The 12474-nt window shown below is 42.5% G+C and overlaps 1 protein-coding gene across 1 annotated transcript in view; it reads left to right on the forward strand.

Moving 5' to 3' along the window:
* Positions 1-4079: 4079 nt before the first annotated feature.
* Positions 4080-12474, forward strand: part of LOC120043427 (collagen alpha-1(IX) chain-like) — a 43367-nt gene continuing 34972 nt past the window's right edge. The window contains exons 1-5 of the mRNA XM_038988008.1: positions 4080-4248; positions 7393-7525; positions 9640-10036; positions 10791-10868; positions 11425-11445. Coding sequence (XP_038843936.1) covers positions 4080-4248; positions 7393-7525; positions 9640-10036; positions 10791-10868; positions 11425-11445 — 798 coding nt within the window. The remainder of the gene's footprint in view (positions 4249-7392; positions 7526-9639; positions 10037-10790; positions 10869-11424; positions 11446-12474) is intronic.

Raw genomic sequence — 12474 nt, forward strand, 5'->3', positions numbered from 1 at the left:
AATATGACAGTTTCAGTTTATTGATCTTTGCCAAGCAAAACAACTACGCTACCTGTGTCTGTGAATGCTCCCTGAGTGTCTTCAACAATCATACCTGTAGTCTACCTGCCTCTTTTTCCAACCTAGTCACACTCTTGACAGTGAGTCCATGAGGATACTTCAACATTGTGTAGGTAGTTTGCAAGCTAGCTAGTTACGCAACTGAACAGCAATAACATTTTGACAACTTACTGAGAATAAATAGCCCAAGTCATGACTGAGAAGAGGTATAACAACATGGTATAGCTAGTTAGCTAACGTTAACTAGTTACCTTGACTGATGGAACGTATGACAGTTCAGGGGAGAGTAACATTTATATCCCCAGGTCTAGGAGCGTACTAATTAAGGGTTATGGTTCGGTAGTTAGTTAGCTATGTAACACATGCAGAAAACACTTAGTTTATATAGGTCCTGTTGATTGAGCAACTTACATAGGCCTACTATTTCCTCAAAAGTTTCACAGGATCATTCTCAGATGTTGAAATATTCTGTGACCATCCCCTACTGAAAACAAGGACAGAATGAATCACCACACAAAATCTCACAGTCTCCCTAGTGTAGTTAGCTACCTAGCCAGCTTCTACCATCAAAACGTCATAGCAAGATAACTAGTTAACTGGGAATTCTGTCAACTAACTAACTAGCTGGTGTTTCTTCGGAATAAACAGACAACAACATATTGAGTCAACAACGTACAGTAGTTAACGTTATATAGATAATGTGTTGGCTACAGTAGTTAACGTTAGTTAAAGTAGCTGTCAGTCTCACCACATTGCTAGTTTTGCAGTAACTAGCTAACCGTCCTTACTTAGCTAGCCAGCACGATAACTTTAAACTCGTAACTAGTTAACTAGCTAATCTTTCAAGCTGTAAAGCAGCAGCCAATGGCTTTATTTTCACACATCGGATCTGTGCTGTATCGTTACCGTCATCTAGTAGCTAGCTAGCTAGCTCGTTGGCGCGTTGATCTACTCATTACTCACCAGATTCTGTGACGACAGATCACTTCTTCTGATAGTTAAAATACGAAATACTATAACAAAACAGCATTAAGCCGACTTCAAAACCAAACGGGACAACGACATGGGTAGTCAATCCAGTCCCTTGATCTTGCACACAGCTTCGGCAGCCTGGCAAGGCTAGCAACGTTCGGTTTGAAAAAAAGGAAAACACTGGAAGCGACCACGCACGTTCTCGAACATATAAACTGCGCAGTTGCTGCGCAGATCCTGTCAAGTGGTACTCTGACCTCCTTGCCGGTGACTCTGTTGGTGCTTTCAAGACATCTGGGAACTCGGAAATAACCGAGGTCAAATCATGAACTTGCCCTTCACACCTCTGGCCATAGCCAAACCGATTGTTTGCTAGGGCTCATGGTTGCCAGGGGCCTTATCACACAGTGAGGTCAGCCAATCACATCTTTGGTTCCAGATCCCCAGATCCTGCCTCTCTCTCTCAGTCTCCTTCAAGCAGACACAGAGAGACCAGCAAGCTCATCTCTGACCTGCACAACAACAGCTGGACTCACTCATAATTCTTTGGACATGGGGTGGGGTGGTGTACTAGCACAAAGTGAGTGTGTAACATGTATATAATTATTGCTTGTTGTTCTTTATAGTTTTTACTATTGCCTATTGCATTCTGCCTCTGTGTGTATCGTTGGTAGCATACCCATTTATACAGTCCTTCATTACAATTACCATTGCTCTCTTGCTATCATATAGTATGTACAATGTATTCATTACCCCTGTTTTCTGTCCAGTTACCCCTGTTTTCTGTCCAGTGCGTGCGTGCGTGCGTGCGTGTGTGCGTGCGTGCGTGCGTGCGTGCGTGCGTGCGTGCGTGCGTGCGTGCGTGCGTGCGTGCGTGTGTGCGTGCGTGCGTGTGTGTGTGTGTGTCAATAAAGTATCCTTGTGTGTAACTCTGAGGTTGCCTTATTCCCCTTTTACCAGGGGAGGTGCTAGCAGGTTATTAATAAAGATCAGCCCAAATGGAGAGTCACTCTCTTTCAGGTACCATAGAGAATGATAGAGGACTCTAGTGCCCAAAAGCCTGTTTTAGCATTGTCAGGGTCAGTGAGGGCTTTCAATATTTAAGTTGTTTACTGGGTGGGACTTCCTATGTGTTGAGGAGGGATCACACAATGCCATCCAGGTTATCAGGAGGGATCAGCCAATGAATTATACCTGTGAGCAAATATTCCATACCTGCAGGTGGCAGTAAGTCCCCAACCATGCCTTTATAGCTGTTCAAACACACTCAAGGTGGTAGTATGCACACTTTCAGTTTGTTTATCACCTCATTGAAAATGGACTACTTCAAAATGGAGATGGCCTCAATGGCTCGCTTACAGACTCCATAATAGGACAGATACAAAGAAGAGTCCTCTATCATTCTCTATGAGTGGTAATTGTTAGGACTGATATGACAGATCCAGATTCCTCACTGATTGAGTTTAGATGGATTGCTTGGTACACCCCTCCAATCTGGATATGGTTGGAGATGAGGCATGGCAGGGTAAATGTGAAATCATATTCTATAACTCCTATCTATTATAGTGGTTGAGGGGGAACTGGCAGAACAGGGCTTGAACCAGTGACCATGTAGGGTGGCGACCACCTGTGCCATAAAAGCCCTGGCCGCTTTGCAGACGCAGACGTGCAGTAGTCTTTAGACTACTCTGTTAACTTTCTGTTGACATGTGATCTCTGACACCTATTGGATACTGTGAAAACGGAATGATGCAACTCCCAAAGATATCTGTAATGTTATAGTGTAAACCAGGGGTAGGTAACCCTGGTCCTGGAGGGCCGCAGAAACTTCATGTTTTTGATTTAACCGACCTGGAAGACCAAGTGTGTTGAATTTAGGCCATCACTGAACTGATCAATTAACTACGTTGCTCAGCTCCGCGTGCTGCCTAGTTGGGATAGAATCCTGCAGTACCTGTGGCACACTAGGAACAGGGTTGTCTACCCCTGATGTAGGCTATGTATTACACATTAATGCAGGCTATAGGCTACAAAATAATATATCATATTGGGAGCCAATAGTCTGTTTACATTCTACTTTAATTTGATCTTTGACTTGTATGTACACGGTAATGCATGTGATAAAGACATGGAGTATGTCCCAGATGGCACCAAATTGTGCATTTATTTTGACCAGAGCCCTATGGATACCCTATGGGCCACCCTATGGATACCCTATGGGATACCCTATGAGCCACCCTATGGGATACCCTATAGATATCCTATGGGCCACCCTAGGGATACCCTATGGGATACCCTATGAGCCACCCTAGGGATACCCTATGGATACCCTATGGGCCACCCTATGGATACTCCATGGATACTCCATGGATACCCTATGGACCACCCTATGGATACCCTATGGGCCACCCTATGGATACTCCATGGATACCCTATGGATACACTATGGGCCACCCTATGGATACTCCATGGATACCCTATGGGCCACCCTATGGATACACTAAGGGCCAACCTATGGATACCCTATGGGCCACCCTATGGGATAACCTATGGGCCACCCTATGGCATAACCTATGGTCCACCCTATGGATACTCTATGATTACTCTATGGATACTCTATGGATACTCTATGGATAGCCTATGGGCCACCCTATAGATACCCTATGGATACCCTATGGATACGTGGTGGATACCCTATGGATACTCTATGGATACTCTATGGATAGCCTATGGGCCACCCTATAGATACCCTATGGATACCCTATGGATACGTGGTGGATACCCTATGGATACCATGTGGATACCCTATGGATACCTTGTGGATACCCTATGGATACCTTGTGGATACCCTATGGATACTCTATGGATACTCTATGGATACGCTATGGATACTCTATGGATACCCTATGGATACCTTGTGGATACTCTATGGATACTCTATGGATACCCTATGGATACCTTGTGGATACCCTATGCATACTCTATGGATACCCTATGGATACCTTGTGGATACTCTATGGATACCCTATGGATACTCTATGGATACCATGTGGATACCCTATAGCTTCTACCACCAGACCAAACAGTGTCGGAGCATCCAGTCTCAGAACAACAGGCTCCGAGACAGCTTCTACCACCAGACCAAACTGTGTCGGAGCATCCAGTCTCGAACCAAGAGGCTCCGAGACAGCTTTTGCCACCAGACCAAACGGTGTCGTAGCAACCAGTCTCGAACCAACAGGCTCCGAGACAGCTTCTACCACCAGGCCATCAGACTGCTGAGCAGCTAAGCCTAGCTGTCTATCTGCTCAGAGACTATTTGCCTTGACTCTCCATACAGCCATCCCTTTCACAGAAGCTCTCTCTCTCTCTCTCACACACACACACACACACACACACACACACACACACACACACACACACACACACACACACACACACACACACACACACACACACACACACACACACACACACACACATTAACACACACAAACACATTAACACACACACGCACACACACACAGTCAATGCTGTTGTTCTATTTATACACTATTTATTCACCTGTGTGACCAAGACACTATCCACTTTATAATTGTAAAAACAGTCATACTTGACATAGTACATTCATAATTTATACTGTATATCTGATTGTGTACATAACTGTTTCATTACTATGCATACTACCTTCTTACTACTTCTTGACTTTTGATTATTATGGATATTGATATTGTACTGCACTGTTGAGGGAGCACCTTTTATACCTGCTGTAAACTGTGTATGTGACAAATACAATTTGATTTGATATGGGATACTAACCCTAGTACAGTGTTTAACCAGAGGACCCACTCCCCACCCCCAGAGAACAGTATAAGTCACGCCTCAAAGAAAACCTCCTCAGTTTGCCAGTCTTACCAGAGGTGGTATTTTGTAGGTTCTTCTTGTTCCTCACACAGCTGGGACCTGTGGACAGACTCTTCCAACCACAAAAAAACCTGCTAAAGGCCTACTGAATGGGTGGATTCAAAAGGTAAACATTCATTTATTGATTGATGTATGTAGGTATTGCTTTGCATTATGCATGCATGCTGCTATTATACAGTCATTCATGTATTAAAGTTCACAGACTAGGCTATACATTTTGAACTGAACTGCAAATCTGTAGATCTTGGGTCTCCAACCTTGTTCCTGGAGAGCTCCCTTACTGTAGACTTTTGCTCCAGCCCCTGTTGTAACTAACCTGATTCATTTTATCAACTAGCTAATGATTAAAATCAGGTGCACTAGATTAGGGTTGGAAGTTACAACGTGCAGGACGGTAGCTCTCCAGGAAGAGGGTTGCAGAACCCTGCTGTTGATGATATAGGATTCTATATATAGGATTCTGTTTTGGTACAAAGAGGGCTTATTCATCTGCTAACATCTGTGTTCCTAACATCTGTGTTCCTAACATCTGTGTTCCTAACATCTGTGTTCCTAACATCTGCATTCCTAACCTAACATCTGTGTTCCTAACATCTGTGTTCCTAACATCTGCATTCCTAACCTAACATCTGTGTTCCTAACATCTGCATTCCTAACCTAACATCTGCATTCCTAACATCTGTGTTCCTAACCTAACATCTGTGTTCCTAACCTAACATCTGTGTTCCTAACCTAACATCTGTGTTCCTAACATCTGTGTTCCTAACCTAACATCTGCATTCCTAACATCTGTGTTCCTAACCTAACATCTGTGTTCCTAACATCTGTGTTCCTAACCTAACATCTGTGTTCCTAACCTAACATCTGCATTCCTAACATCTGTGTTCCTAACCTAACATCTGTGTTCCTAACCTAACATCTGTGTTCCTAACATCTGTATTCCTAACATCTGTGTTCCTAGCATCTGTGTTCCTAACATCTGCATTCCTAACATCTGTGTTCCTAACATCTGCATTCCTAACATCTGTGTTCCTAACATCTGCATTCCTAACATCTGTGTTCCTAACCTAACATCTGTGTTCCTAACATCTGCATTCCTAACATCTGTATTCCTAACATCTGTGTTCCTAACCTAACATCTGTGTTCCTAACATCTGCATTCCTAACATCTGTGTTCCTAACATCTGCATTCCTAACATCTGTGTTCCTAACATCTGCATTCCTAACCTAACATCTGCATTCCTAACATCTGTGTTCCTAACATCTGCATTCCTAACCTAACATCTGCATTCCTAACATCTGTGTTCCTAACCTAACATCTGTGTTCCTAACATCTGCATTCCTAACATCTGTGTCCCTAACATCTGTGTCCCTAACATCTGTATTCCTAACATCTGGGTTCCTAACATCTGTATTCTTAACATCTGTGTTCTTAACATCTGTGCTCCTAACATCTGTGTTCCTAACATCTGCATTCCTAACATCTGTGTCCCTAACATCTGCGTTCCTAACATCTGTGATGACATGCCATTTGTATTTTAGGGAGGTCCTCCTCTACTTGTTATGCTATGTGATCCCACAATGCCTCAGCACAGGCCTTCACTCGCAGAGTAAGTATTGTTTAATACTCTGTAGAAGACATACAGACAATAGAGTAGTGCGTTTAAATATCTTCTTAAACCCTGGCAAAAGCTGAATGTATAGGCGATGTGAATTCCCAATTGATGATGACGTGACTCTTGAACAGTTCTTATTTCAACATTTCATGATGGTAAGAAACTGATTGATACAATGGTGCAGCTAGGTAGGACTGCATCAGTGAGCCAAGATGTCAAGTCTCGAGCCAGGGTGTTAGGCCTAAGAGGAAACAACCAATACTCAGGGATAATATTTATTCAGTGCTCACAGCAGGGCTACGTACAGCAGTGCAGCAGCTTTCCAAACACTGGATGATTGGATGGGTGATTGGATGTCTGTCTGTCCACGTACTGTAATCACTGCAGTAGCAGCTTCTTTCAGTGTGAAGGTCGGGCTACAAGGCAATCAGCACTGGTGCAGGCTAGGAAGAAGGGGGCACATGGATGTGCACACACACGCACGCACGCACGCACGCACGCACGCACGCACGCACGCACGCACGCACGCACGCACGCACGCACACACACACACACACACACACACACACACACACACACACACACATATCCTACTTCAGCCAAGACAAGTCAGTCTGTCTCTTCCTCTTTGCAGGGGTGTCTTTTTCCTCTGGAGCTGACATTCAAACTGAGCAGGGCCTGTGTCCTCCGATTAAGGTCGGAGAGGATAGTTTCCCAGGTGAGAGTTCAAACTACTTAGATAAAAAACAACAATTTTAAAAAACAAATTAAAACTATCCATGTCAACAAGTATCCCTAATGTACATTATCCTACCAACAGGTTTTTATATAATGTCCCAGTTTCACATTGCTGAGCTGGCCAGAAGAGGAACAGTTCAAAAGGGGCCTGGATCAACCTCTCAGCATGTTGCCTACAAAATAGGGCCAGCATTCAACTTCAGAATTAACACAAGGTAAATAGCACAGATCCAGTGGGCGGCTAGTGCTGTAGATGTAATGTATTATTATTATAAAATTATTATTCTTTATTTATTCAGGGAAAACCCATTGTGACCATGGTCTGAATCCCAAGAGTGCCCTGATCACAGCAATACAACAACCAATACAATGTCAAACAAAACGGCAATCAATACAAACACAACATTTATGAAAAACAGTTACAGTCCTCAGCTACTAGGTATTCAATTAACACTCTAAACTGCCCGAGTAGCACCAGAACATCTAATTGTAAACAAGCTTTGTAAACAAAAAAGGAGTAATGAATTGATCTACGGGACTTCAATGGGTACCAGCCAACCTTTTGATACAGGATGCAGTGGTGAGTATTAAAACTGTCACCTGTGATAATGTGAAGGGCACTATGGTAGACAGCATCCTAAGGGTTAAGAGTAGTTAGTGGCTGCTTGTTGCATTCTGGGTATTGTGTCACCATAGTTAAGAACTGTCAGGAAAGTTGACTGTACAATCTGTTTCCTGCTGTTTAGGTAGAGGCAAGATCTATTTCAAAAAAAGAAGCCCACTTTAAATCTTAGCTTTTTAACAAGTTTATTTTAACTAGGCAAGTCAGTTAAGAACAAATTCTCATTTTAAATGACAGCCTAGGTACAGTGGGTTAACTGCCTTGTTCATGGGCAGAGCCACAGATTTTTACCTTGTCAGCTCGGGGATTCAAACTTGCAACCTTTCAGTTACTAGTCCAACGCTCTAACCACAAGGCTACCTGCCACAGTATGTTTTTTAAACAATAAATCCTTGTCAATCCAAAAGCCCAGATATTCATAGGCAGGAACCTGATTGATGGGAGAACCATTTAATTAATAAATATATAGTCCATCGGGAAAAAAAGTGTGAGAATTAGAGAAAAACATATATTTAGTGTTGCCCACATTAAGTCCAACTTTTAAAAAAATAAACAGGGCATTCTGTAAGGCAACAAAGTCAGATTGCAGCTCTAACAACACCTGGTCTACAGTTGGGGCAACGGCATACATAACAGGATCGTCTGCATACAGATGAATATTACAAGTTTGAACAAATAGACCAATATTATGTATATAAAAAGTAAAGAGAACAGGTCCCAATACCGACCCATGTGGTACACCTTTCCTAATATCCAGGAACCTAGACTTGACACCATCAGAAATCACACACTGTACCCTGTCTGACAGATCATTTTCAAACCACTTGCAAGAAGCCTGATCCAGGCTTATTTCAGTCAACCTTTGAATGAGAGTGTGATGGTCAACAGTGTCAAGGGCCTTGGGAATGTCTATAAATAAGGCAGCACAATGATTTTTATGATCCAAGCAACTTAACACATTATCTAAAAGGAGCGTAGCAGCTGAACCGGTGCTACAGTATGTCCAGGTTTAAAACTATATTCACATTAAGAATAGAACGAGAAGTTCTTATCTGACAGTTGGTCAGGGATTCTAAAAGTTTGGAAAGGCAAGATCATTTGGAGATTGGACGGTTCCACTTTCCAGATCTTAGGGATAACCCCAGGAACAATAGTACAATTAAATATATACTGTAGGTCAACGGTTCTGCAGTAATTGGCCAGAGAGCTGCAGTATTGGTGAACACTGCCATCTACCGGTCATGTCCCTGTCCATGGTGCTGAATCAGGGTAACTCGCAGCACATTGCAGTATCTTATCCAGAGCAATTTACAAGAGGAATTCGGGTTAAGTGCCTTGCTCAAGGGCACATCGACAGATTTTTCACCTAGTTGGCTCGAACCAGCGACCTTTCAGTTACTGGCCCAACGCTCTTAACCGCTGGGCTACCTCCCGCGCTAATAGGCCACATGAAGGGCCACTGCTCACTTTAGGAGAAGTATACATTATTTTAGCCATAGCATCACTTGTGTATAATTTAACTACAATTATATACACTTTTTTTGGTAAATTACTCTGGACTCGATGTGTAAAGCATGTAGATGAATAGACAACTAGGCCTTAACATCTAGTCCTACTATGCATGGTGATGTTAGCATTGGCGATATTAGCCAACTTATCAAAGGCTAATATGTACAAGATAAGTGACTATTTCTCTCCATGTTTCAGATCAGCGTATCCCCTTGGACTACCGGAGGAATTTGCGTTTGTGACAGTTTTACGAATGAACCGCAGTGCCGTAACCAAGAACTGGAATATTTGGCAAATGCAAGATTTGAACGGCGAAGAGCAGCTTGCCGTTAGACTGAACGGAGAATCGCTGTCTCTTGAATTTACCTTCACAACATTGAATAAAACACGAGAGACGGCCGTTTTCCCTTTCCTACCGTTCCTCTTCAACTCTCAATGGCACAATATCTTACTGAAAGTCAGCAAGCGTTCTGTAACTCTGTTCGTGGATTGCATTATGGTGGACTCTCAGAACACACCCCAGAGAGGTATAGTCAACCTGGATGGATACACGTTGATTGGAAAGCTGAAGGATAACCCCGTTTTAGCAGTGCCAGTAAGTTGATTGTTTTGTGAACTTGTGCTTAGCCTCCTTTCATAAGGCTAGTCCTATGGCAAGTACAAGAGGTTTGGGACTTTAAGGCACAATAGTGAGTAACGACAGGACCACTCCAAATATTCAAACCTAGTTTTTCGGCATACACTCTAGCCTACATTGGAGAGTTTTACTGTAAATGACCTACTCCGAGAGTGACTTTTTAGCCGAATGCGGCCTATAAGGAATGCGTGGCGCTCCGCCATGTCAATTTCTACAAATAAGTGGGAATTGTAACACAGAGGTTCTAGTCCAGAAGATGACCTGGCTGTGTCTAGGGAAGACCAGGCAAAGTTTCTATGATGGCAGTGCAATATTATAGGGAGATGTTTGTAATATAGTCCCAAAACCAAATCACAGAGTAAAAGTCCGCGTAATATCGCGCGTAATTGCCCTTTGATAATAATTGTGGTTTGGGATGTATTTAAAAAAAAAATATTTATCATCAGGCAGGTTCACTCTATTCGTGGTCACAATAAAGATATATTAATAACATTACAATCAGTAGTTATCTTACTGTTAGTGTCAAATTACTATGATTAGTTGAGAATCATGCATGTGATGTGAGGATTAGTCCTACATGATGGTTTAGCCGATTGAGGATTGGTGACGATAACTAAGGATTTAACGATCACTATTTTGCCAATTATATTATACATAGGTTGTGAATGTGACTTATGTCGGAGTGATTATTATTATTGTGTTTATTTTTCAGTTTGAGCTCCAATCGATGCACATTCATTGTGATGTGGGGCGACCACAGACCTGCAATGACCTATCAGTCAGGACGTCGGTAAGAACCATTGACAAAACAGACTGCAACGATTGTCAAATTACTGAACTAAATGATCAAAATAGCCAGTAAAGAGGCTGGTATTATCTAGCCCAGGCAACCATTGTAAATAAACAACATGAAAGATTAACACTAAACAGGTGGTTCAATAAATCCCAAGCCATTTAAATTGCCCGCTATTATTTTCAATTTTCCATTTACCCTCTGTACCCATAATAACCCCTCCCAGTCTGTTCTCTGGCGCAGTCCGTGAATTCTGCCAATCACTTCCTATAACTAAGCAGGTCATGAATATGCATAAGGCTTTGATGCCTATGGTACCTCTGGCGGTTCAGTTGGTAGAAACGGATTCAGTTGGGTGACTTTTTTTGTCGGGGGTCCATCAACCCAACTCATCCAAGAAAAAGGAAAACATTTTTACCCGTTCTTGCTGTCCGGGAGAGGGAAGAGCAGGAGAGACCATGGCTCGCGGGCCACTTTTTTGGGTACTTTTGGTGCAGATTGTCCTTATTTGCTCCACACAAGTAAGTCCTTCTCTGTGTACCTCTGCTTTCAGGTTGATGAAGCAGAACTTCAGGTGAGTGTATCTACATGATGTTATTCTCATGGATTTATTGTTGTGGAATCAACTAGCAGAATGGCCAGATTATAGTTGGTCTAGTCATGTACGTGAAGTTCTATAAGAAATACTGAAACAAATCAAAGGATGATCATTTCCTTTTTGTAACTGGGTGACTGTGACTGAGCATACAGTATTTATTTACATCATGTACTCACTGGGTGACTGTGACTGAGCATACAGTATTTATTTACATCATGTACTCACTGGGTACACACTGGTTGAATCAAAGCTGTTTCCACATCATTTCAATGAAATGACGTTGGAACCAAAATGTAATAGACGTTGAATTGATGTCTGTGCCCAGTGGGTAGCTACTACCACATGGATTGAACATATTTCTCAGAACGAAGGGTATTTGCTTCAGTTGTGTTGGTGTCTTATGTTTGCTTTGCTATGGCAATTATGCACCTGTTATTCCTTGAATGAATTATTATTGGCTAAGCCTAAAGGAGACTTCTGCCTCTCCTTCATTTTCAGACATACAGTATGTCCCATACAGATGTTCATTATGTATAGCAATGATATCCATAGCTGATTGCCTTGTTTGACCGTCTCTTTGTCCAGAGGGCCTCAGGCCCCGTCGGCCCTCCAGGACCCGCAGGTGTCCCAGGAATTGATGGTGTCGCTGTACGTTCTCTCCTCTATTAACTTGAATTATCTTCCAAATGATAAAGAGCATTATCACAACTCATGTTCATAATTGATTTGTAAGATGGGATGTGCTCACCTCATGTCACTATCACAATCATCCCAACACTTGTTCATAATTATGCGATTATGTGATTTGTACGGTGGGCGAGCACAACCCTTTTTACAACCATAAACCGGCTGCATGCGGAAGATTTAGAATTAGACCAATTATGTATAAACACATATGTTTACATATGTGAATATATATAGATATATATTTATCTGTGCATTTCACATGTAGGCCTTTTTCTATTTCAGGGTGAGAGGGGAGACGACGGAGAGGATGGCCCTGCT

This window comes from Salvelinus namaycush, unplaced genomic scaffold, assembly GCF_016432855.1.
Source record: "Salvelinus namaycush isolate Seneca unplaced genomic scaffold, SaNama_1.0 Scaffold909, whole genome shotgun sequence".
Taxonomy (NCBI): Eukaryota; Metazoa; Chordata; class Actinopteri; order Salmoniformes; family Salmonidae; genus Salvelinus; species Salvelinus namaycush.